Raw genomic sequence first — 26,624 nt, forward strand, 5'->3', positions numbered from 1 at the left:
CGCCGAATAATTAACTGCGTCGTCACCTATGTAACCATCTCCGCAGTGTAGGTGCACCTGACACCTTTAAAGCCCATGCGCCTGCAGAACAAACTCTTATTAACCTTTTTCCTTTCCCGTCCGTCAATTCTGAATGATTGTTTCTTTACAATAGCAGTCTGACCTCAAGCATCCTCTGTGACTGATGCAGACAGCAATATTGCGCTCGTCTGCGCATGCACAGTCGCTTGCGTCGGGTCTGTATAATAACAAGATCAGACGCTCAGCCTCTTCAGCACCGTTCCCGTGTCCCGAACTCACGCGCAGGTACAGTACCGCACATTCACGCGCATCTTTAACTGCGAATTTAAGAACAAACCAATCAAACGTGTCCGTAATTATATAATAATATATCGTCTTGCTATTTATGTCTTCAAGATAATTGCCTTTTGTAATAGATCTTACTGATGCTTCGACATTGCGCTAGATACAGGCTGGGAATGGGAGAACATGGCGGCAGCTGCAGAGGAAGGGATTGCACTATTAAATCCCCTAGATATCTAAATGATCTCTTCGCCTGCTGTTCGTTGACGACTACACTTGCAATGTTTCTGTGCAAATGAACACCAAAAGGAACAGCTTTCTGAAGTCATGTTGGGCTGATTCGATTGTCACGCATAACAGGAATAATTTCAAGTCCTTTTTAAAGAATGCGTCTCTGTTAGGTAACCTCAACAAGAATAGCCCTTCTGTTAACCTCTAAAGTTAAGCTGATAATTAGCTTCCTTACACTAATGGCAGTCTAGCTTTTGCCTTTAAGGAACATTTTGGAGTTTTGTCACTGACGAATTACTTAGCAGCTCATCTGAAATGATGCTGATGCAATAATCTTGCATGCTGAGTTCATGATGCAGCTTAATCTTAATGCACTATCTTAGAATTGAATATTAATTCTTGCTTAAATAACTGCTCCAATATTGTTTTATTTTTTTCTTTGAACAATATCGGCTACATGAGTGGCACACAAATGGCTGCCAGTCTTTTAAATCGGTAGGCGAATCTTTACAAAATGGAGGTCTGCAGGACAAATATGTACCAGGCATTAAGAAATGCATGCCTGGTCTTTTAATAAAGCAGTTGCTAGTTACTTGGCTGAGCTAGAAACCTAAATAGCCCGAAATGATAAACTTACTGCTGTTCTAAGGTTGAAAAAAGGAGATGTAGTGAATACCATATTTGTTAATCAAATTTCTTTCAGTGTCCATTGAGTGAAATTCAAATAAGACATTTACATTATGGTATTTGTAAAGGTAATTCTAAGATAGTTACATAGATTACCGCAGCCAAGTCTCGTGTGGTTTACTTTAGCAGAACACCAGAGGGGAATTTTTGAAGAATGTGCAGGTTTGTCATTTCCTTGAGGAATTTGCATTGAGCCTTTTCAAGGCTTTACATCTTCAGTCCCCTTTTTTTGTCATTCAGTGGAAAAGTATGACCTCGAATTCTTCAAATTTCTCCTTTTATATTCCATAGATGGAAGTCATACAAGTTTGGGACAACATTGGATGAATAATTGATATACTTTTCATTTTGGACTACACTGTATTGTCAGATGTGCTGAAGAACAGTTCTTGTATTTGAATGGGCGCTTCTTTAGTCCTTGGAATGAGTGGGTTTTAAATTGGATGAAAAGCATCCTCTAGCAAGGGATCATGCGTTTATCTTACTTTAGGTCCATTATAGAATTTGCACAATAACTGTTTCTTGGTGTATGTGTAAAGCTTTACAGATACATTGGCACTTTAAAGAAAGCAATCAGCCATGGGAAAGGAGAAGCTCCACATCAATATTGTGGTTATTGGCCATGTGGACTCTGGAAAGTCCACTACAACTGGCCACCTTATCTACAAGTGTGGTGGGATTGACAAGCGAACGATTGAGAAGTTTGAGAAAGAGGCAGCAGAGGTAAGATGGAGATATTGAGATGTTTTAACTAATATATGATTAAATCAATTTCAGCTGATATATAATGTTATGTTTTTGTCCATCACTCCTAGATGGGAAAGGGCTCTTTTAAGTATGCCTGGGTGCTGGACAAGCTTAAAGCAGAAAGAGAGAGAGGAATCACCATTGACATCTCCCTGTGGAAGTTTGAGACCAGCAAATACTACGTCACCATCATTGATGCTCCAGGACACAGGGACTTCATCAAAAACATGATCACTGGAACCTCACAGGTTTGGAGCTTAACAGGCACACAAATATATATTTAGTTGCTGCTATTTATTTATGCTTAAGAAATAATCCCCAACGTGTTTCCTGACCCTCAGGCTGACTGTGCCGTGCTGATCGTGGCGGCAGGTGTCGGGGAGTTTGAGGCTGGCATCTCGAAGAACGGTCAGACCCGAGAGCACGCTCTTCTGGCCTACACATTGGGTGTGAAGCAGCTGATTGTGGGTGTCAACAAGATGGATTCCACTGAACCCAGTTACAGCCAGAAGCGTTATGAGGAAATTGTGAAAGAAGTTAGCACCTACATCAAGAAGATTGGCTATAATCCTGACACAGTGGCATTCGTGCCCATCTCTGGCTGGAATGGAGATAACATGCTTGAGGCCAGTCCCAATGTAAGTATGACAGTGGAAATAAAGCATTGTTTCCACTAAGGTTGCATAATTAATCGGTATAAAAACAAAATTGCATTTTCCATTTCTTGGAATGGCTCGGTTTGCGGTAAATGCTGCACCACACAAATTGATCTCTGTCTCGGTTTTGATTTGGGTCGCTTATACCGGGAATTTTGGAACGCAACATATGCCAACCATCTTCCAAAACATGTAATGAGAAATGTTTATAAACCATCTGTTGCCAATAGAGACGCTTTAAGGGCTGCCTGTGGTTTTTCCACCAATATAAAGCTTGATTGGTTTAACATTTGAAAATGAAGAAATGAAGACAGCCTTAAATGAAATAAATAATTTAGATATTACAACAGTGATTCTTATTTTAATATTTTTATTTAGTAATAAATATTTATGTTTACATATAATATTATTAATACAATAATAACAATTATTACTATTATAGCCATATCAATGGCCAAATTATGCAGAATTACAAACAAGCACAGCAAACCTGGAGCTTAAAAAGAAAATCACATTTTAAAATCGTAATCACAATTTTTATCAGAAAAATCGCACTTCGTTTCCCCCCCCGCCAAAATTCCCCGAGTGTCTGTATATCAGTTTGGAGCATTAAGACTTTCTTCAGTGAATGAACATTTTATATTTGTGCAAAATGGCATCCCAACTGGTTGGTTTCCATCAGTGTCTTCATTAGGTTTCTATGACTTTGCTTTAGATGACTTGGTTCAAAGGTTGGAAAATTACCCGGAAAGAGGGAAACGCATCTGGGACCACCCTATTGGAGGCTCTGGATGCCATTCAGCCTCCATCACGTCCAACTGACAAACCCCTCCGCCTGCCTCTTCAGGACGTCTACAAGATTGGAGGTTTGCATTCCCGCAAGCTATATTGCAGATAGGCTACAAATAAAATAGATACTAGTTATCATCGTTTAACCATAAAACATAAAGGCAATAAAGCAGAGCTGAATGATAAGCAATGTTTTCAATAGGTATTGGAACCGTCCCTGTGGGCCGTGTGGAGACTGGCGTTTTGAAGCCAGGTATGGTGGTGACCTTTGCCCCTGTGAACGTGACTACTGAAGTCAAGTCTGTGGAGATGCATCACGAGGCACTTTCGGAGGCCTATCCCGGGGACAACGTTGGCTTTAACGTTAAGAACGTCTCCGTCAAGGACATCCGTCGTGGCAACGTCGCTGGAGACAGCAAAAACGACCCACCCCAGGAGGCCGCCAGCTTCACGGCTCAAGTAAGCTTGATTACCTTCTGTTTTCATTACTCACTTAAGCAAGCCTGAGTAATCATTACAAGCTTCATTGTTTCCCATCAGGTGATCATCTTGAATCATCCAGGGCAGATCAGTGCTGGCTATGCCCCTGTGCTGGATTGCCACACTGCGCACATCGCCTGCAAGTTCGCAGAGCTGAAGGAGAAAATCGATCGTCGTTCTGGGAAGAAGCTTGAGGATAACCCCAAGAGCCTCAAGTCAGGAGACGCGGCCATTGTTGACATGATCCCTGGGAAGCCCATGTGTGTGGAGAGCTTTTCAGAGTATCCTCCTCTGGGTAAGTGCTATCCCAACATTCCACTCAAAGAGCGAAATACTTCATTGCTCATTATTCATTAAATTCTTTATATTTTATTTCCTGATATTTTGTAATTCCTCTTTTATGGATATCTAAGGCTATGTTTACACGGAAACGATCTTAAGCGAAAACGCAAAAGTGGCGTTGCGTTATCACTTTTTATTCTGCGTTTAGACGAGCGTTATGGGGGGAAATCTGCGTGCATTTGGTGAAGCGTGTGAAATTCGATGTAGTATGCACTCCAGGCGGCTAGGTGGCAATGTGAAGCACTGCCACACAACAACACCAAGTCCGCGCGCCTGCGTACAGCCTTCCTTCTACTTCTCTCCCTAGTAGACTTTTGCGTTTTTACCCTTTAGACGGGAAGCGTTTTTAAGATTTCCACTCTGGAGGGTGGTTTCACTTTTTTGCGTTTTTAAGCCCCAAAAACGCCGGCGCCGTCTAAACGAAAGGCACATCTGATAAAATATTTTTACGTTTTCACTCGCGAGCGTTCTCATGTAAACAGGGCCTAAAATCTATGCCAGATGACTAAAATTAAGAAACATTTGATTGCTGATTTAATGATAATAGGTTGATGACTGATCATTGCTTGACTTTTTTTAAATGTTAAAGGCATAGGAAATGAAATATTTTCTTCTAAAATAAGATATTTTAAAACAAGGTCCCAGTGTTTTTTTGTCCATGAAGTGAATGGTGTCCATTGTCATTTTGGGCTACAATGATTTTGATTTTATTGACAAAAACAGTTAAAACATTTATCAACATATACATTTTTTTGGTGGTGAAATTGAGGTAGCGATAGGCAATTTCATCCATATTGTGACATCTAAATAACACAAATGAAAATAATAATAATAATAATGTCGGGTGGGACTATTCTATCCATTGGTTGTAGATTGGATGGAGGCCGATCTGGGGTCATATGTATAAAGCCACTCAGAGTAAAATTTTAGTCTTGTGTCAGAATTCTAAGAATGATGTCATTTTCGTCTTATTCCTAGACTTAAGAATAAGTGTGATTCAGAAAGGTTCCTATGTGTTAAGACTAGGTCTCAGCTCCTAAATTATGTAAGAGTGCTGGAGAGGTATCCTAACCTAGTCAGGAGTAACAAGATGGCAGCAGAGAAGAGGAGACTTTCTGAAAAAGATATAATATATTGGAGTCTATGATGACAAAGAGTTGATAAAACGATACAAGCTTAGTCGTCAAAGTATTCTTTTTGTAACTGACTAGTAAGAAATTTAATAGCTTCTCCCACTCTACAAATCTATGCTCTAACTGCAGAAATGACAGTAATAATTAAATATTTAGGTGACTTAAAAAAAAAACCTGCAGCACTGGTGATGACTTAAGCATGCTCTTAAAAAGCACTATTGTGGCACTGACCACACCAAACATACAGTAGTGGCCAAAAGTGATATCTGGAAGTGATATTTGTTTTTAATGACCTTATAAGTTTGATTAAACCAACAAAATATGAGGAAAATATTTTATTTTATTTTTTAAATATTAGGGAAGAAAACACTAAACTTGGTTAAAGTATTTATCAGACAAAATAATTTGGCCAAAAAGGCACTTAAAAAAAAAAAAAAAAAAAAAAGAGAATTGACATCATCAGCTATTAATAATTTGTTGGTTCTCTCTTGTTTTTGCACCATCATTTCTTTTTATGACAGCCTGACAAAATTATGTCTGCCTAATTTGCCATGTTTTACTGCGTTATCACAAATAAACTATGCAAAATGCTTTCAAAATCTTTTACACATTTTTAATATTTGGATAAAGGGTGAAGATGTCAATTTTCCTATGCTGGACATCACTTTTGGCCGCTACTGTATGGCAGTTCATCGACTTCCCAACTGATGTTCAATCCATGCGGCAAAACTAAGCCACTTTTATGAGGATTGCAAGCTTCCCTGGAGTTGTTTGGGCCATTGATGGAACTCATGTTTGCATAATTGCTCCAACTGTAAATGAGGAGACGTATATCAATAGAAAATGATTCCACATCACATCATCAATACTTATTTGTGATAATTTTGCACAATGCAAAATATGTGTGGGTATGTTTGCACAAGCTCTGCAATTCGGCACTCTAGTAAAGTCACGTCACGTCTATTTGTATATCACTTTATTCACAATAGATTGCTTAAAAGCAAGCAGCTTTACCATATTAAACATGAAAAACATTGTCAGTGTCTTGTTTCATCAGAAGAACGGCTTCATTTTCTACTAAGCAGCTCTCCAGTGTGTTCATGTTTTCACCAACCGACGTCTGACCTCGACGGACTCAACAGGAGAAATGAACTGGAAAAGATTTCAGCGTGAAAGAAAGCGGAGCCTCAGCGCACACCTACCTATTACGTAATCGCCACGGACCAATGGTAGAACAAAGGCGTTTATCAGCCGGAGCGAACTTTTCCGGAAAGTTCGCCTTGGCAAACTGTTTCTAACTCCTGAAACGAACTCCAAACGAACTTCGTTTTGGCCAGATTTTGTTCGAAATGACGTTACATCAGTTCGTTCTTGTTCTTTTTCATTCTTCGTTTAGGGGTAAAATTAAGTTCGATATACTATTAGCAAACATCTGACGCCACCCACACTGCTTAGAGCGGCGTTTATATTAACATGACTTACATCACTTTCTACTATAAAGCGAGATTCCAGTGTATTCATGTTTTCACTTGTGGACGTCTGTCCTCGACAGACTCAACAGAAATAATAAACCAGAGAAGAGTTCCATGTGAAAGAAGGCGGAGCCTCAGCGCACACCTACCTATTATGTAATCGCCACGGACCAATGGGAGTTTCAAGGTGTTTACCAGCCAGAGCAAAGTGCAATTTAGTTCACTTTGGCAAGCCGTTTCGAAGTCCTGAAACGAACTCCGTTTGGGCCGGATTTTGTTCGAAATTATGTCATGTCAGTTCGTTCTTCGATTTTGCTTGAAGTATATTGGGGCCTTAAGACATTGCTGAAAGTTGCTTTTAGCTTCTTTATTAATAGCTCCTAAACAAGTCCTACTTTTCTGACACTTAAGCCTATTCTTAAGAGCATTTTTGAGAAGTTTTATACATATGGCCTCTGAATCAGAGTTCGCAGTTGATTGTAAGAAAGGGGCGGAGTTTAAGAGTGCTAAACTAAATGATTGGAGAAATCTAGCATACATCACCAGAGCAAAGTCTGTCTTTTCACTAGAAGTTCGCGTTATGAACCCATGCATGGCTGAATCATTCACAATAACATAGGCTACCTTTAGAAAATAGATAGGATTAATTTTCTTTGCATTCAACACACCTAGACCTTTTCTCTTACTGTTAAAGTCATGGCAGTGATGGCACAACTCATCCAAAAGGCTTTTTAGGATCCATTATAGTACACAGATGACCTGCTTGGATCAAAACCATCCTTTTGGTTTGCAGGTCGTTTTGCTGTGCGCGACATGCGACAGACAGTCGCAGTGGGTGTGATTAAAGGAGTGGAGAAGAAGACCGCGACGAGCGGAAAGATCACCAAATCCGCTCAGAAAGCCCAGAAGGTCAAATGAATGTTGTGTTTGACTGCCAACTCCAGAGACACATATGGAAAAGCAGAGGTCATCCAGCTCTTCTATCCTATTGGCTGCCTAGGTTCCATAGTTAGAGACTGCTTAATAGTTCCAATGCATCGCAAAAGTATCAGAAGGAAAAAAAATATATTAACAAAAGCAGTCCTTTAGATAACTCTAGTTTGTATGTTGACTCGTAAATCTTAAATCCACACCATTGTTTGTGTTTTGATAGTTGTGCTCTTCTCTTCGATGATGGCTGTTGAAACCATATGTGATTTTTAATATCTTGAGAGGTCTGACCTCTCCTTCTCTGGAGTGCAGTTTTAGCCTGGTTCTCACAATGTTGTCTTTGCTTGTTTTAGTGCTTGTTTGCAAAATACCATGTGTTCTGTATCCACTGGTGGTGAGCTACTTAAACAACACTATTTAGTAGACTTTGAGAACCTGTATGTTTATCTCTTAATTAGCCCATGTCTGGGCTCATGCAATCTTCGGTGCACTGACAGCTTTATGTTTAGCACTTTGACTGGCGTAGGCTAACCTCCGCACAAGCACTTGTTGACTTTAATTGGCATTAGCTACTGCACCTTATCATAGAAAATAAAAGCTTTCTTGTCATATTAAAGATGTCTCAACCATGAAGATGGTGTTTGTGTTCATTTCACTCTCAACCAGGACATTACATAAAAGCGTTTGATCATTTACCTTTGTATTTAGAAATTACCAGTACCGGTGTGTAGGCGAGTTTAGACTCTAAATAAAGTTGACAAAGTCCATAAAATAAACTAAGAACAGATAAGAATAGATCATATTTTGCTTTCCCCCCCCTCTTTTCAATAACAATAAAGTATTTTAGTAAGTTTGAAGTCCTATTCTGAATGTCTTCGCCTTTGGTAGAACAAAATCTTTAAACGTTGTGTGGATAAATCGTTTCTTCTTTAACCACTAGATGTCGCAACTGATCCGTTTATAAAATGATTCATTACCAAGTCATTTAGTAAAACAGGACGGGTTTACACTACAGTCAGTAGTATTTATTTTATCAGTCTATATAGCTGGACTAATTTACAGTATAAGAAATATTATCCAAGATTTAACAATAATTTACCACGGCTGAATTACTGTGGTGCTTTAATATAGGAGTAAGATTTCAATTTTAATGCCAGTTACTGTGACCGCATAAACTGGAAATTTTGTGTGCACTTTTACGTTATTGAACAATAGCTATATCATTCTTTCTGGGCAATAATGGTGAAATGACCACCAATGCAGGGCATTGTAAATGGTAACATTTAAAAATTTCAAACCTTTTTTTGGTCAACACAGATATTGTAATAAATAAACAGTCCTTCTGACAAAGTTCTATACATTTTTGTACGGGTCTGTGGATTTTGGCTACTTAACACGAGCCACGACGGAAACCCTTATAAATAGCCTACAATATGGCCTAGATAACGTCACATAAATACGTAATAACACCGAGGAAGTGAGATTTTTTTTTTTAAACTGGCATACCATCTGCATCCTGACGTCATAGTTCTACCTTCCTTTAATGCAAAACTGCGCGCGTCGCCTTCGGTACACCTGCCATCATGAGCAGCCAGAGAGGACAACGCAGCGTCCGCACGACAAGTCCTGACCAACACAAAGCTCCAGCAAAAGCGAACAGGAAGAAGAGTAAGAGTAAAGAGCAAAGAGATCACCAAACTAGTGACATAAAGGAGAAATCTACGGAACGCGCCGAGGTCGACGGCGCACCAAAACTGGAAAGCGGAAAGCGACAGAGTAAAAAGAAGAAAGATCCTCGTGATTGTGAAAGTGAGGACAAACCTCGTGAAACCGAAGAAAACCCCAGAGCGGCATGTAGACGATCCTCTGTTCCTAATAAAGCTGGCGAGAATGACAGACAAGACAGTGCAAAAAGCAAACCTCAGCAGACTGCCAAGAGCAAGTCGGGTGAAAAAACAGCACCGACACGACAGAATAAAAAGCAGAGAGACCCTTCAAAACTTGGCAGAGAAGAATCTCTGGAGAGCTCCGAAAGCAAATCACAAGACCGTTCTGACCGCAAAAAGAAAAGCGCAGAAAAACCAATGAGAGGACTCAGCGTCGATGACACACTGGGAAAGGTTCTTAAAGCAACTATTGACAAATTAAAGATCAAGAAGTTCGAGCGGTCCAATGCATCCAGTTGTGTTAATGACATCACTGATAAAGTCATTGCACACCTTAAACAAAACACGACCTGGTGTACTGATATCGAGCGTTTACGAACGGGAAGTTATTATGAAAATGTTAAAGTAAGTGTTGCACTGTGACATATCCAACTTATGATTAGCGATCAGTTGGACTGTTGTCTTTTTTTTCGAATGAATGTGCAAGTGTGTAAAAGGCACTAACAGAGCCTGGTTCTACAAATCTGAGTAAGACAGATGGCATATGCCTGTATGTATTTAGTCTACTCTAATATGAATTACAGGACATACAAACACCTTATTCATTTACATGAGAGCATGTCCAAAAACGGTAAGCCTTTGTGATATTAGATACAGGCATTTGTGAAAGTTCTAGAGTTTTGGGCCTGTTTTTATATTGCACACCTCACCTGTGTGTTATTATCAAAGATATGATTTGGAGCTACCACGTTGATTCATTTATTGTTAAAGAATATAATAAGAAGAGAATTCCAGAAGAGAAAAATAATATGCATAGTCGAATAACACATGCAGGATGGAATATTACAATAGCATTGCAGTTGTTTTACAGGCAAGATGTAAAAATAGCCTATATTCTAGAATATGAGCATGAATGTCTCTTTAAGAATAAGTAAATGCTTTATATGCCCTCAAAGGCAACTGATTACATGGCCATGAGACTTATAATCAATGGGATCCATGGCAAACATGTTTACAGTTCAAAACAACCAACATCAGCTTTAACTTTGTTACATTTTAGATTTGTGAACCAGATGAATTTGATGTCATGCTGACTATTCCTGTGGAGAGAGTGGATTTAGAGCAGTTCGATGAGGCGGGCGCATTTTACAGTGTTGCACTGAAACGACATCCGACCACACATCCTCTGGACATATTCCTAAATGAAGACAAGACCATTCAGGCCAGCAAAATGCTAAGTGAATTCAGAGATGCCGTTAAGGAGGCTGTGGAGAAACTGCGATGTAGGTACAATCTAGATTTATTTATTACCTGTTACACACACATGGGCGCGCATTAAACGGTTTAATTACACACCTTCCAGCCAATCAGAATCAAGTATTCAGACAGATCATGGAACCCAACAAGTTAATGTTCAAAGATCAAAAGAGAGAAAATGACTCGCTGCTCTTCATTGACTAACATTTGTAGTAATTGCTATAATTAATGGCTAAAATTGAGGTGAAAAAAAAAAAAAATCCCTGTATAATCATCAGTATCCTATTGCTATCAGTAATACTGTCCCTTCATTCATAGTGCTTAGTAAAAAGAAGCCATTAAACAAATATTTTAAATATATTGTCTGTTGTTTCTACATTATTTCGGAGATTAGATGTGAAAGTATTACACCATAAAAATGTGCAAATATTTAAATGTTAGGTGCAATTAATATATAATAACACTGTAACATTCCATACTATCAAATAGTCCTTTTAAAAATACAATGAAACATTAATAAATGTAATATTTAATCTTAAGTATTGTGACGAAAGAAAACAAAAGTGGGGGAAAAAAAGTATACATTTGTGCAAAGAACATTTTAATGTTGAAATGTTGCTATTTTCAAAACTATATGGTATGTTTAAAGTGAATCAGCAAATGGTTACTTGTGATTTACATCAAACCAACTGCAGAGATCCATGCCCCTGGAAAAACATTTCGCCAACACCACCTTGCTTTAACTGAGATATCCCAGCAATCTCTCTTATCCCCTACATCCTTCCCACCAGCTCTAAACTAAAAGGCTACAACCATTGTATTGCTTTTTGGTAATCTTTGTATGTATATTTTTTTGCATTCTATAGACAAAATTGTGATACAGCGAAAGAAGGCAAGGTGCCCTGCAGTGACACTGGAAGTAACAGAAAATGGAAAGACAATTTCCATTGACTTCGTTCTTAGTCTTAAGGTTCACCGTGCAAGCTGGCCAGACTTTACAAAAGACGGCTTCAAAATAGACAACTGGCTTGGTAAAAAGGAAAAAACTGATATGAAGCGTCAACCATTCTACCTGGTGCCTAAATATGTGGGGAAAGGAGATGCAGAGCATGATGGAGTTGTTGCAAAAGGTATACTGCTTGTTGTTATCAGTTATTTACTTTGTGTTTTATAAGTATATGAGCCAAGCTACTGCAGCCAAACAAAATGTTTTCTACACAGATGCGTGGCGAATCTCTTTTTCACATGTTGAAAAAGAAATTCTGCAAAGGCACGGCCACTCCAAGACGTGCTGCGAGGCCGTTGGAGAGAAATGTTGCCGGTAACTATTCTGTGTTTCGATGCTTTGATGTATTTGAAATTGAATTGCATACAACAGACCAATTTTAGGTTTGGTGCATAAATGTTCTGTTTTGATAGTTCTTCATTGCTTGCATGAAAATACTGGTCTGTAAATCCATGATTTTTTTTTTTTTTTTTAAACAAGCTCACTTTTGTCCACTTCTACAGGAAGGAGTGTCTAAAGCTTCTGAAGTATCTTCTTCAACAGCTCAAAGAGGATGACTCCAAATCCAATAAAATGTCCAACTTCTGCTCCTATCATGCAAAGACCACCCTGCTCCACGCTTGCGCTAAAAGGGGAAATGACAGCGAGTGGGCATACAGTCAGCTGGCCGACTGCTTCCAGCAGCTTTTGGAAGACTTTGTCAAACACCTAAGAGATCGTCATCTCCCTAACTTTTTCATTCCATCCCATAACCTCCTACATCAAGCCACTCCGAGTAATTGTGATTTCCTGGCCAAAGCAATTGAAAGTCAACGCAATAATAACTTTCCTATATTCAGTTAATTCTGATTTTCTTTTAGTTGCATTTATGTATGATTTGTTTTTTTCCTCTTGATAGTCATCTGTAGTTTAATTCAATAAACATCTTCCAAATAGTTTTACAGGCTTTTATTTGATACACATTCAACTGAACAAGAAGTTTACGTCATCTAAAGTTAGGGGCATTTTACCTCACATCAACGTAGATAACAATAATAAATGTTACTGAACTGAAGGAAAAAAAAATAATCCCATTAAAGAAATACATCATCCATATAAAATGAATCAGTGTTTCTTAAACATAACAAAACTTCAATGGTCAATTACAAGTACTTCACAAGCCTCTCTACAAATGAGAGGATTAACACTTTAAAAGTATATGAATTAACTCAAGTGAGTACAGTCATCAACCTGAAAGACAGAATTAATGATCAATATTACTACTGGCACAAGATACAAATGCTTAAAAAGTACACATTTGGTTAGGAAACATCTGGTGAATGCTGAACAAATTTTGTTAAATTGTGGTTGATTTAATGTATTCTTAAAAATCTGTTGTCATTTAAAACTTTTCATTTATGTTGATGTGATTAAGAAAGCAAGATAAAAATATTAGCCAACCTTTCAAGAGATCAGAACCTCCGGTCTGAGCCTCCTCTGAAACGACCTCTCTGACCTCCTCCTCCTCCACCTCCTCCTCCTCCTCTGCTTCTGGGCCCAAACATTTCTTTCTCCTTCTGGTGTTTTTCATAACGTTCAGCCATCAGTACCAGTTCTTCTGGTATATCCTAAAGAAAGGAACAATACTCTCCTTTATCCAGACTCTCCATTAGGATGTTGTGTACATATACAGTATAAAACACACACTAAAGTATCTCTTTCTTTCTTTACACATACATGGCTTTTACTGAAAGTCAATTTGGTTCAAGTACCTTTCCTAGCAGAAGGTTGCGGTGAGGCTTTGGAAAGGTTGTTTGGCTAGATGATGAAAATTGTTTAACCGATAAGAGATCAACGCCTGATCAGGCGGTCTTCAAAAACAAAAAACCTTTAGCTAATGCAGGGAGCATTTTAGTAACATCCCAACTGAGCATTTGAGTAACAAATCTTCAAATTTAAACCTTGCAATGAAGGCAGATTTTAGTCTAACAGATGTTTTGCCATATTAGTGATGGACTGAAAAATTACTGAGAGAAAACCAAAACATCTGGACACACTGAGCCAATGTTCCCTCAAGTTTCTCTTCTTACGGAGCAAAATGTCTCTATTGGGCGGAAATATTTCGCCACCTGAGCAAAACATTCTTTATACCAGATAAACGGTAGGTAAACGCACAAAAAAAAAAAATCATGCAGTAACTTTTAACTTTAACTTTCTATTTTATTTGACCCTTGATGTAATTTAGTGGAATTAAATCATATTTTTGAAAACAAGCAAAAATTAAGTCTTTACCAATAAATTCTAAATATGTACAGTGAAAAATATGTATTTTTTCAAACGGCAGAAAATGTGAATAATGTGCCCATGATAAGTTTAACTATAATTTATTGTCTTAAATATACTGGACTATTTCACTTATTGGGCAGATTCTGAAGTCCCTTTTATAGTGATATGATCATAATATATTATGCATTCCTAGTACAATTTTTTTAATATATTTTGTCTACATACAGAGAGGAATGTGTTCCAATGACTATAACAGGTGAACTAAAAAGGTCTCAGACATTTCGGCACATCCCCATTTCATATCACATACGTGTAACTTACATTCTTACAAACACAGTCTTCTGTGAGAACTGAAGCTTCTGATTGATTTGCGTTCTTCACATAGCAGAGTGTCACAAACATAATGAAAGGAGAGGATGCCTGCAGGTGTGTTTACCTGACCAGATCTCTCCAGGATGGTGATCAACTCGGAAGCTACTCTCCAGTCATCTCTTGTTACCAGGGTTACAGAGGCACCGGACCTCCTGAGTAAAGACATGGACTCATTTACATAAAGAGCCTGAATGGTTGTCATTCTTATTACAATTCTCACTGTTTCTATAATTTCAGTCACACCCACCCCTGTTTGACTCACCCTGCACGACCTGTTCTCCCAATGCGGTGCACATACTCCTCCACATTCCGAGGGAAGTCATAGTTGAAAACATGTGTGATGTCATGAACGTCTAGCCCCCGGGAGGCCAGGTCAGTCGCCACCAGAATCCGCACACGACCTTTTACATCGCCCACGGACAGGTAGAGAGCAATCTCAGAGATCAATTTTGGTTAAATCTTTAAGGTCCAGGTACAATTCTGGTGCTATTACAGAAATTACACACTTCACTTTTCTATTTACTGCTTATCAACATACATACCATCTCTAAAGTCCTGCAGTGCCTCTTCTCTGTCACATTGCTCTCGGTCTCCATGCAGAGACTGAACCGTTAAACCCTGCAGACACATGTCACTGGAGAGGTCATCGGCTCTACACAGCAGCAGGAAAGAGAAATCACAGTGAGAACCGGATTTCTTAGATGGTTTTGCTTCAGGATTTTACTTCGGAATCAACAGTTTGGCCTACAATTTTGATCATACTCTCGCAGGCCATTAATTCTCCATACAAAACAAATTGTGGGCATTGTTTCTCCTTGTTGCAAGTAAAGTCTTAATGTGGTCAGGCTTGTACTTTTACCTGGCAGAGTTTTTTTTATGGTTTGAGGATAAACGATCCCATAAACAGCAACTCTAGAATAAAAACAACCTTTGCTGCTATAAAAACAATAAACCATCTACAACGCAAGCAGGCATGGGGCTCTTGCAGCACTGGATCCAATAGCAGATCTGTTCTGGGTGAGATTAAGCAAGCACTTAATCATACTGTCAGGCTAAAAGTGTTATAAGGAATCCGTTTCAAACTGAGTATTTGGTTCTAATATTAGCACAACTTTTGAAACCTATGGCTATTAAAGCAAGCGACAGGAAGAATTTAATAACCACATACTAAACGGCCGCTCCCTCTGACAATGGAGAAATGCCAAGTTTCATTTTAAGAAAAGAGAAGCATTTCCCCACAATCACACATTTCTAGAGCACACATGAGCTGATGGGCACTGCCTGATGGTCACGTCAAGTGTTCAACACAAATTATATTATGCAATACCATTTCAGCAGAACTGTGTGTGAACAGTGTGCTTGCAGAAACTCCTCCCATTTCCTGTTTCTTGGAATCGAATCAGGGTTTAAGTTTCGTTCTGAGGAACTCACTTTATTTTTTTCCCAACAAATATTAGGACTTTGTCTTGAGGCTCCATTCGGTGGATGAAATCAAAAACATAGTCTTTTTTTTCTTCCTCCTGCACGAACAGCACTGTCTGCTGAACAGTGTTCACCGCCTGAGGGAGACAGATGCAGAAGGGGAATTAACTGGGGACTTTTAATAAGGAGGCCAAACAGAAAAGATATATTTGACCTGGTATATGGGCATTACCCATTATCACGGTAACTGTTCACTCACTGCTAGATCTAAGGTGCCCACATAAACCATCATGGGGTCTTTCAGGTAGGATTTGGCCAGCCGCCTGACACCTGTTGGCCAGGTGGCACTGCAGTAGAAATAGAGAAAAGTACATTCAATTAATGCAGCAAAAGAGTAATCATCCAAATGTCCAAACTTCATGATAATAAAGCATTCAAACTCTTTTGAAAATTAGCCCCAATTCTGCATTTAAAGTAGGGATGTTGTTAAATTTTCCCACCGGGTAATCGACACCAGACATTGGAGTTTTTCCCTCTTTTGCACCTCGCTAATTGCTAATTCGCATGGCCGCACGGACATTCATAAGGGTGCGAAGCAGATTGAGCATTTTCAAATAATTCCTATGGAGTGCGAACGTGAAGCTCAACTTCCATAGCAATGAACTAAAAACGCTCGCTCTGCTCCGTGCCAGCAAATTAGCACCAATTCAGGGGGGGCAATTACTTGAATGGTGGGTTCATTATTATTCTTAATGAAAAACACAACAAGAAAAATGTGTGTGTGGCTGAACACTGGGTAACACCAACTATCACAGCAAGCCTAATTTAAAGGCTAATTTACACTGCAACGTCATCAATTACCATTTGTAGGGTCGTGAAATATCTGGGAAGTGATGTACTTTAATCTGGTGAATGTCGCTGTTGAAAATAATGTTTTCAGAAAAAAATAAAAATAAAATAATATTCACCTAGTCATTAAAGTTTGTCTGTCAGGTCGAATATCCAGAATGATTTTCATGATTTGAGGTTCAAAGCCCATATCCAACATTCTGTCAGCCTCGTCCAGTACCTGAAACAAGAGGAGAAACAAAAGACATCAATGTATCCAAAATTAATTCAAACCTATTTTTTTTTCTTGCTTTTTAAATGCTCACAAAAATATTAAATTCATTTTTGCCATTTACTTACCAGATAGGTGATGGAGCGCAAGTTGATGAGCTCGTTCATCTGCAGATCGTGTAATCGTCCTGGTGTGGCAATGACTATGTCCACACCACTGGTCACTATTTTAATCTGGGCCTTTCGGTCACCTCCTCCATAGATACAGATGCTACCGTAAAGAAAGGGATTTTGATCAAACAGACAAAGCAGGACACTGGAGGAATTCGTAAATGGTATGTTTTGCATAACATTTTGAGAACTTATGGTTTCAGCACCTTTTAAACCCTTTGTAGCTGTATTTGTTGCACTCGGCTTCAATCTGGAGGGCCAGCTCACGGGTGGGAGTCAAAACCAACATGCCGGGGCCATCTCTTCTGTCCCTGCGCCTACAATAAATATGTACAGTTGGTACTCAACCAGAATAATACTTTTACCGCCACGGGAACGGTAAAAATTGCTGCCTTTTACCACTAAGTAAAAGCCACTACAATCACAGACTTTGAAAAGTGTCAGTTTATTCTCTCTATTGCTAATCTGCTGCGGCTCCTTGAAAACTGGCCAGCAGATAAATTCAAGTGAAACAGTTAAACAAATTCATAATCCCAATACTGAAATTACAGTACAAATTTAAACAAATGTAGGCTTCTATTATTGCATCAAATTTAAGCAAAGTAGGCTAACGTTAACATTGCCTTTCTAGCTATAGAAAAACTGGGCACACAATGCATGTAAAGGTTATGGGTCTTATACTTTGTGTTATTTTAATTTGTTAGTAGGCCTAGATTTATGAACTGAAACATAACAGTGAAATAAAATCAACTAAATGATCGTAAAATTAAAACATTGTCAGGACTTGCTAACTAATGTTAGTCGGCAGCATTTGTGTTTTAGGATTAATTAAGAATTAAATAGGCTTACAATAGGTTGTTATGATTAGCATAATTTTCTTTAATAAATGATGAAAACATTTCAACAAACATTGCAATAGAAAAATGTCACATCAATGAGGCTTGAATTGCATAAGCATAAGAGGTTAAGCTCATGCTCATAAGACAGCGTTCAGACGATAGCTGTGTGGTCAACGCTAAAACATGAGCCTCGTGGGGCTTCAAACGATCTTAGTTCGAATCTCAGCTCTAGCTACCATCTTCATAATTTTGTTTCTAGTTTAATATGCTATTTGTCAAAAATAAAAACTTCTGAAATGTTCATTTATTGATTCAAAACACTTTTCAGAGCTTTGTCTGTCATTTTTATTAATAGGCATTTAGATGATAACATTGTAGTCTACATGCTGTTAACCGATGTTGGCCGGCAGCGTTTATGTTTTACTGTTCTTGATGCTTAAATAGGTAACAGATTATTAAAGTCAAGCGTTTTGTTTAATTAATAATGGCGCATTACAACATAAATTTGCTACATTCCAGAAGAGCCTCTGTTGCGCTGCAGACGACAAAACCCGAAGGTGCTGTTGAAGGCAGATTTTCGATTATCAGCCGATCGCACCAGAAAATGAAGATGATGAAGCTTGTCTTTAATCTGCTAAATTATTGTTTTGTGAATCATTCACGAAATTGATACGATTGATAGTGATACCCGGCCATAGCAACGAAATACATTTTTCCAAACAGATTTTTCCATACATTAAACAAATCAGAAAAAATACTGATTTTGTTGACTTGGCTACAAAAAAATAACCGACTAACTAAATAGTCAATAATAAAAAATAATTCAGCAAAAGCAGGGATATTTAGACCAAATGGAAAACCCCGTCCCCCCTGACAAATTGCACCTGGCTTACAACCATATTTTTCAAAAACTCTTTCTGTACAGGGAACCACATAAAAGTTTTTTTTCTGTTTTTAACAAAACTGCTTTTGAAATTACGATTGGAATTATTATACAAATGTAATTATTATACAAATGTAAAATCAGTCATTCTGTTGGATAATATTTGTTCCTTAGTGTAAAATGGAAATGCATGGTCATTTTATTTTCTAAGTATTAAGCAAATATAACTATATGGTGTAACAGAGTTTTAGAACTAGACAAATCTCTCTCCATTAATAATAGCCTATGTTTGTTCAGGATTTGAACCCGTGTCATCTAAATTATTGAAACCTAAGTTATACCACTCGACCACGAATTTACTAGAATTCACACGAGAGAGAAGCGCTCTTCATTCGTCTCATTCCTCAATAGAATAGTATAATAATCAGCGTCATTGCACCCAATTTACTTTCACTGACTGCGAGATATGCCTATAATGGTCTTTTGGTGTATTTTTTGTTTGTTTATTTTTGCGCTGCTCCCCCGAAGAATAGGCTTCTGTTGCCCACCGACGTCTACAATATGAAAAGTAGGCTATATTGTCGTCTCTATTTTTAACTTTTGATTCTACTTTTCTGTTCTAAAAGTTTGTTCTATTCTGTTTAAAATGTACTTTTACATATTTAATTTTTGCTTTGGTTAAATTTAACCAATTCTGTTGTAGCCTAATAGGCATATCAAATAAAAACTTGTGTTTTTACAATTTACAATTTTTTTTGTAATCAGTCTCATTCTAGTTGAAATAATGAAAAAAGTTTTTTTACAAGACCTTGTGCTGTGTTCTTTTTTAAAATAAAGATAGCCTACAAACAGAGATACATTATAGTTCACTGTTCGTTCAAATAAGTCTATATTTATGTATCGTTTGTTTAAACAACATTAACCAATTTTTTTTATTTATTTAATAAAATTATTACTTAATAACATGCAGTTTCAACTCCACAGCAAATGTCAATAGCTCTTTTTATTTATTTTTTCATGTTTGTTGTAAGCTTATTTGGAAATTACCATAGTTGTAGTATTTCATCCTTACTGTTAATTGACATTTTGTTTTTTAAAATGTCCCTTTGCGCCACCTGGCGGTCATTTCGCGAACAACTTTGAAATGCGACTGGTGACTTTGCCGCAGCAGCTAGCGCGGCGGTAATAGAAATTCTGGTTGACTACCAACTGTATACCAATCAGATAGAGTGAGGTTAAGGAATGTACACGAGTATAAACAAATAAATAATATTTGTTAACAAAAAGGTGAAAAGTGGAAGACTGATACTCTTGAACAGACTTACACAGGTTGCTCATCCATATGAATAAAGCCAGGAAGCAGGTAGGCCAAAGTTTTGCCTGTTCCTGTCTGGGCTATTCCAATCAGATCAATTCCTTTCAGGACGACTGGCCAGGCTTGTGACTGAACCACGAGACAAAATAACCAGGATTACATTCATCCCAACATGTCAAGCTTTACATCCAGTGAAAAAAACAGTATGTTATAAACAAACAAATGAGATAGATGTTTCTTCACCTGAATGGGAGTTGGCTTTTGAAATCCCACTCGGACAATGTTTTCCATTATTCCAGGATAGTGAGCAAAAGCCTCCTCAAATGTGCACACTGGATTGGGAATGGTTCTTTTCTCCTCGTCTTTCAAATCATCCACAAAGATGTTGTTGTTCTCTTTTCTTTTAGAGTAAAGAAAAGTAGAAGTACAAAAACAATACAAACATGCAGAGTGTTGCAATAATGCCATCTCAATAGTTTTGGTTGTTTCTGATTTGTGTCAAAGAAATGAAATTGAATTCATTATCTTTTTGCAAAAAGTGATTTCTAACTTATGCTATAATGCAGCCTTTCAAGGGGGTCTCAATCACAAAATAAGCTAAAACAACTAAAAACAAGATATTTCATATTTTAATTCACCCCCTTAACAACTGTTTGATTCCTTTTAAGAACCAGGAAAACCTGGATATATTGTTAGCCTAATTTTAAAAAGTACAATTTCTAGAACTGGAAACTATGTAAAATAATAAAAACCTTATAAAGAATATTTTACTAGTAATGCCACATATTCAAATATTTTACCAAATAGAATTACAAGCAAAACCTATATTTTTTAATCCTTGTCCTTAAAGAGTCATGTAAATTAATCTAAATTCAAAAGAAGAAAGAGTAGGAACACTGGAAACTTCTGGAATTCAACTGTTTTAATTTGAATTATTTCTATTTATTTTTTTCAGAAACTAAGAGTGCAAAACTATAGCTAGAGGGCCTTTGAATATTTTTTTTGGACAATGTAGGGTCTTGGAGTGAAAGGTTGAGAACCACAGGTACATGTATCATTGTGGAATGATACATTGTTTTTCTCACCTAAAACATTAAAATAATAAAACATCATAATTAGGATAATATCCAGGCATGCCACAATATATTTATCTCAGATCCTTCGGAAGGTTTATCATCAACAGATAAATGCCGCCATCTGTGGGCTAATGTGAAGAAAGCAAGTTCAGACAACACTTACCTCCAGATTTGGACTTCTTCTGCACTACGAGCAGCCACTGATTTTGCTTCAATATAGAAATCCTTCTTTAGAGTGGGAAGATCTGCAGAAAGCAAAATGATTGTTGAATCAGTTATAGTACTTACTACTTATAGGCCTTTTGGGACAACACGAGGGAGAGTAAATGATGAAAGAACTAATCTGAAGAAATGATCACATTATCTAGACTAGAGCTTCTAGAGACTCACCTTGCCATTTAATAGCTTCATATTTGTCACGGTTTTCTCTAAGCGCAGTCCAGTCAATAGGTGCAGGAGTTGAGGCAGATGCAGACACTGCTCGTACAGCAGAAGTTGGCCAGCATGAGTCATTCTGATGTCCTGCATTGCTATTTCCTGGAGATTCAAATGTAAATGTTACCTAAAATATCAGTAATTAACACAGTAATAATATATATTTTTTTAAAGCACAGATTCTTGTAGCTTAGGGAATTCCATGCTCTCCAACCATTGCGGCAGCCAGGACCTCTGACAGAGTTTCCATGAACCAGATCTTCAATCATGTCTTTGGCTTTGAGCTGAGCATCACCGCTTCCAAATACAAGCACCTCAGCTTCATAGTCACCACGGTTTATCTGCCAATCATACATAATTCAGTGCCATGTGTTAAACTAAATTTGAAAGGATTGGAATAGTTTACTTGCATATGAAAACAGTCATGATTGTCATTGCATGTTGTTATAAACCCATATATAACCCAAACATAAATCAAGCAAGCTAGTATGCATAGGCCACGAAGTGTTGGTAAAATAACACATTACCGGACCAGAGGGAATAAAATAAAAAAAATTCCAGAAAACTTCTTGCACAAAATAAATTCAGGCACTTTCAAGGACTATGTATGTTTATTTTCAAAAACTTTCAAGGATTTCAAGGACCCGTGGGAACCCTGCCCATATATGACAACAGATTCATTTGAAATTAATCGAATCAACATTGAGCTGAATTGGACTGAATAATGACACTATAGTCTTCTGTAGAGCTTCTTAACAGCTGATATTGAAGTCGTTTTGTAACTGATGAATTTGGCTAAATTAACTATGTTAATTTTTGGATGAATTATCCCTTGCACTTAATTTGCGAGTCCAAAGTATTTTTAGCTGCTTTATCTGTGACGGGCTAAAAGGATCTAACTTAAAGGAACACTGTGACTTTTTGGGACTTTAGCTTATTCACCGTATCCCCCAGAGTTAGATAGGTCCATACATACCTTTTTCATCTCCGTACGCGCCGTAACTCTGTCTGACGCACTCACCGCAAGCCTAGCTTAGCACAAAGACTGGAGGTAAACGGCTCCAGCTAGCATACTGCTCTAAATAAGTGACAAAATAATGCCAACATTTTCCTATTTACATGTTTAGTTGTGATTTATATAGTCACAGAATGTATAAATAACAAGGTCACATGAGACACAGCCATCTTCTAACCGTATACATACTGGGAACTATATTCTCAGAAGGCGAAGCACTGCTACTTCTGCGGAGTGATTTGCTTGCAGCACCTGAGAAGCCCCGTGGTAAGGAGCAGAGAGTTCACTCAGAGTTGGAGTAAATCACTCCGCCCAAGTACCAGTGCTTTGCCTTCTGAGAATATAAAATTCCCAGTATGTATATGGTTAGAAGATGGCTGTCTCTCATGTGACCTTGTTATTTGTACACGCTGTGACTATACAAATCACAACATGTAAATAGGAAAATGTTGGCGTTATTTTGTCACTTATTGGGAGCAGTATGCTAGCTAGAGCCGTTTACCTCCAGTCTTTGTGCTAAGCTAGGCTAGCGGTGGGTGCGTCAGACAGAGTTACAGAACGCACGGAGATGAAAAGGGACTTATGGACTTATATAACTCTGGGGGATACGGTGAATAAGCTAAAGTCCCAAAAAGTCGGCGTGTTGCAAAATCATTATCAACCACCCCTTTAACTTTTTCCCTGAAAGCGTTTATTTTTTAAGTTGCCAGTCACCTCCAGCATTTTTGATAAAAAAATAAATAAATAGAACAGTTTTATCAACACTTAAATGTGGCTAAGTTTAATAAAAAAGCAACATTTTGAACAAAAAGATTAGAAAATCATGTTGTTTTTATAAGCAATGCTTTGGTCGTTTGTTTCTACTTCTTTTTTTCCTGTGTTTTGCTCTTAGCTGCAAAGATTTTCTACTCTTTCAGAAGTTGATTAATAGCGTTCTCTATAGTATTACAGTGAAAACACGGAAAGTCAATGACGGGGAAGCGATGTCTCATTGGTGACGCGGAAAATTCCGTCAATGGCGGCGAAAGAGCTAAGCTCTAGTGTACAGGCTCTTCTGAACTTTCCAAATAGCAATAGTGTATTTAACTTGCCTTTATCGATGCTCCACTGCTCTCTTCAAGCTCCCGAATTTTCGCACCACCTCGACCTGGGCAAACAGACAGAGACAATCACACAGCAGTGAAGAAAGTCCTACCTAATTCCGCGAATCGGTTCTTTCGAACAGTTTCAAAGACCAGCCCTGCGTCCCAATGTGCATACTATCCACCCTATCTGCCCTAAATAGTATTGACAATTACTAATGTCACATACCATTTAGGATGGATAGTATGCACATTGGGACGCAGGCCAGGTTGAAAAACCGATTCAGTCAGTTCGATCGGCCAGATCCTCGGTTCACTACAAATTCACTCATCGGTTGTCGGATCATTACGGATTTGGGGAAAGGTTCTCTGTCCTTGAGAATCGGTCGGGCCGAATACGTCGCATAATTTAACAAATCGATTTTCTGATTCGTTTCAATCGATTCATTAAAAATAACCTGATTAGAACGCTAGAGAATCGGACATTTTGAAAAACTGCAGCATGCCTAACGTAAAATGTCCCTCAGACACCTGTGTCTTACCTATTATTCTTCCCACCAAAGAGTTTTCCACATGCAGAGTTACCGCTGATGAACCTGATCTGTCTCCATTACCACGGCATTCTGTAGGTCCAGTCCTGGAACGACTGTAACTGCTGTTTTTGCCGGCAGCACCATCACAGATATTTGATTCAAAGTCTCGGGTTCTACGGTTTGTCCACTGCTCGCCCTCTCCACCAAACTTCGCGCCGACACTCGTGGTTTCTCGGCCTCGCGCGCCTCTTGGAGACGGAGGCCTCAATGACTTTACGGGCACGGTTTTAACGAGTGACGGCTTTGAAATTGCCACACCACCCGCATCGTACTCATCTTCCCAGTCCGACATTTAAAACAAACATATACGAACACTAGTTTGAATAAACGACGCTTCCCTCCCGAAGGACCCCAAGACAGTCACTGATCAGAAACCTCGATCAATATCCGCTCACGTGATCTCAAATGGCAACCATGGCAACTGTAATTTACGGTAGTTACTGCTGTGAAAAAAATAACGAATATGGGATAATGAAAAAGCTTTAATAATATTTCTGTCTATCTTGTTTATTTATTGACAGTGGCAACTAATATCAAATGACCAGTTTTTTTTTTTTTTGTAACAGGTATTTTGGTGGACGACTTTGTTTACGTTATGCTGTCTATTTTTATCAAATTATTTATAGAAAATATAATTAAAGGCCTCATACTAATTGATGCAGTACCTCTGCTGACCACTTGATGTTGACAGCCACTTCAAAAAAGTGCTTTTAGACTAATAAAGGCCCATAACTAATACTATTAGACAAGGCACACAAAGACATTAACATTAAGTACACCAGGCCGAGTTTCAAGTCTTTTGTTTATTTAAGTATTACCATGATCATAAATTTTCATTTTGCATTTTTCAATCACAGAGCATCAACTCTGTTATGTGCACAATGATGAAATAAATTATTCTGAATGACAGAACGCTAACATTATCAAGCATGTATATTAAGGCCAGTTTCTGTGTAATAAATTATTTGATCTAGTGGTAAAACAAAGAAATGCTGCTTTAACTGACAGACGCTTTAAGTTCACAGCCAAACAGAGAATGTGCAATTATCGAAATATAAACATAACCATTTCAATAAGAGTTTAAGGTATGAGTGCTGTTATGAATACAGTTTTATAACTGTTTAATAAAATGCAAAAAGGCACCGTAAAACATTGAATTACAAATGAAAGAAAACTTTAAGAAAATCAATAACAATAGTAATATTAATTATAATGTTAATTATAATATGACTAATATTTCTGTACAACCTTTTTCTGCATTTCAAGCATCAATTAGTTCCACAGCTGTTGACATTTTCTCAGGTGCCTATATTATTTACCTCAACTCTAGAGCAAAATAAGCATATCAACTACCAGGATTATAAATCTTATTTAAAGCATAATCATGTTAAAACAATTAATCACATTTGCAGGTTTCCTCATCACATCTGAACAGTTGTGCTTCCAATTGTACAGTGCCAAAAACATCCTCAATGTACACCTCAGATGCTTTTAACGAAAAGGAAAAACAAAACAAATTAACACAGCTAATCAGGATTATTTGACATACACATAACGATACAAGTTACATTCTCTAAGTTATACAGACAAGCATTTTAGCTAAAGCACTCATTGTCTCATTCACAATTATGGAATATAATTTTTTTTTTAGAACAGAGGTTACAAAGCTGAGGTTTAGGTATGGGGGGGGGGTCAGAAAATACAACAGAAATTATATATTGCTGCAATTCCAATAGAAACACATTTGTGAGACTTTCTACTTGACATTTCTGATTAAATGGATGCAGGTTACAAAGCAATCAAAATACACGTAAAATTTAATTACAATCATTAGTTGTGATATTGTGACTGTGATTTATTGTCATGATGAAAAGGATGTATTATCTCCCTTTTTTATTTTACATTTTAGCAGCCAAATATCTACACAAGGACTCGGAATTAGTCAATTCAAAAATGGGTGCTCTTCAAAAATCCCGATTACCACGAATATCTCCTCACAGGACTTTACTCCAAAACAGACCATAACATTCCTCTAGTAACAGCATTCATCTTTCTTCAGATGCTAAGACTCTCAGGTTTTAAAGGACATGGTTAAATTAAGAAAGCTACAAGTATGAAAATGCATTTGTTAACGGTTTAAAGGGTTAGTTCACCCAAAAATGACAATTCTGTCAGTTA

At 37.8% G+C, this 26,624-nt stretch overlaps 3 protein-coding genes across 4 annotated transcripts; 2 read left to right on the forward strand and 1 right to left on the reverse strand.

The window, feature by feature from the left end:
• The first annotated feature begins 47 nt into the window (after positions 1-47).
• On the forward strand, positions 48-8,403 carry eef1a1a (eukaryotic translation elongation factor 1 alpha 1a). 2 transcript variants are annotated; one of them, XM_084391226.1, is made up of 8 exons: positions 48-306; positions 1,761-1,944; positions 2,037-2,216; positions 2,310-2,606; positions 3,340-3,490; positions 3,616-3,872; positions 3,954-4,188; positions 7,634-8,403. In XM_084391226.1, exons 2-8 carry the CDS (start codon positions 1,801-1,803, stop codon positions 7,756-7,758), a joined length of 1,389 nt encoding a protein of 462 aa, XP_084247352.1. In that variant the 5' UTR covers positions 48-306; positions 1,761-1,800; the 3' UTR covers positions 7,759-8,403. The 2 variants fall into 2 exon arrangements, with proteins under 2 accessions (XP_084247352.1, XP_084247353.1); XM_084391227.1 differs by having other exon boundaries at positions 195-306; positions 6,426-8,403.
• An 872-nt stretch (positions 8,404-9,275) lies between these two features.
• cgasa (cyclic GMP-AMP synthase a) lies at positions 9,276-12,856 on the forward strand. Its single transcript, XM_084391621.1, has 5 exons — positions 9,276-10,061; positions 10,717-10,939; positions 11,780-12,043; positions 12,135-12,234; positions 12,423-12,856. Exons 1-5 carry the CDS (start codon positions 9,354-9,356, stop codon positions 12,760-12,762), a joined length of 1,635 nt encoding a protein of 544 aa, XP_084247747.1. The 5' UTR covers positions 9,276-9,353; the 3' UTR covers positions 12,763-12,856.
• On the reverse strand, positions 12,853-24,894 carry ddx43 (DEAD (Asp-Glu-Ala-Asp) box polypeptide 43). The gene is made up of 17 exons (XM_084391620.1): positions 24,396-24,894; positions 23,863-23,918; positions 21,971-22,097; positions 21,712-21,858; positions 21,485-21,566; positions 20,489-20,645; positions 20,256-20,374; positions 17,415-17,525; positions 17,167-17,308; positions 16,947-17,047; positions 16,238-16,325; positions 15,988-16,115; positions 15,099-15,208; positions 14,819-14,957; positions 14,621-14,708; positions 13,360-13,526; positions 12,853-13,149 (listed from the first exon to the last, which is right to left on the reverse strand). Exons 1-16 carry the CDS (start codon positions 24,736-24,738, stop codon positions 13,371-13,373), a joined length of 2,094 nt encoding a protein of 697 aa, XP_084247746.1. The 5' UTR covers positions 24,739-24,894; the 3' UTR covers positions 12,853-13,149; positions 13,360-13,370.
• Between the last annotated feature and the right edge of the window lie 1,730 nt (positions 24,895-26,624).

The sequence above is a fragment of the Rutilus rutilus genome (assembly GCF_951802725.1).
Source record: "Rutilus rutilus genome assembly, chromosome: 20".
NCBI classification, from domain to species: Eukaryota; Metazoa; Chordata; class Actinopteri; order Cypriniformes; family Leuciscidae; genus Rutilus; species Rutilus rutilus.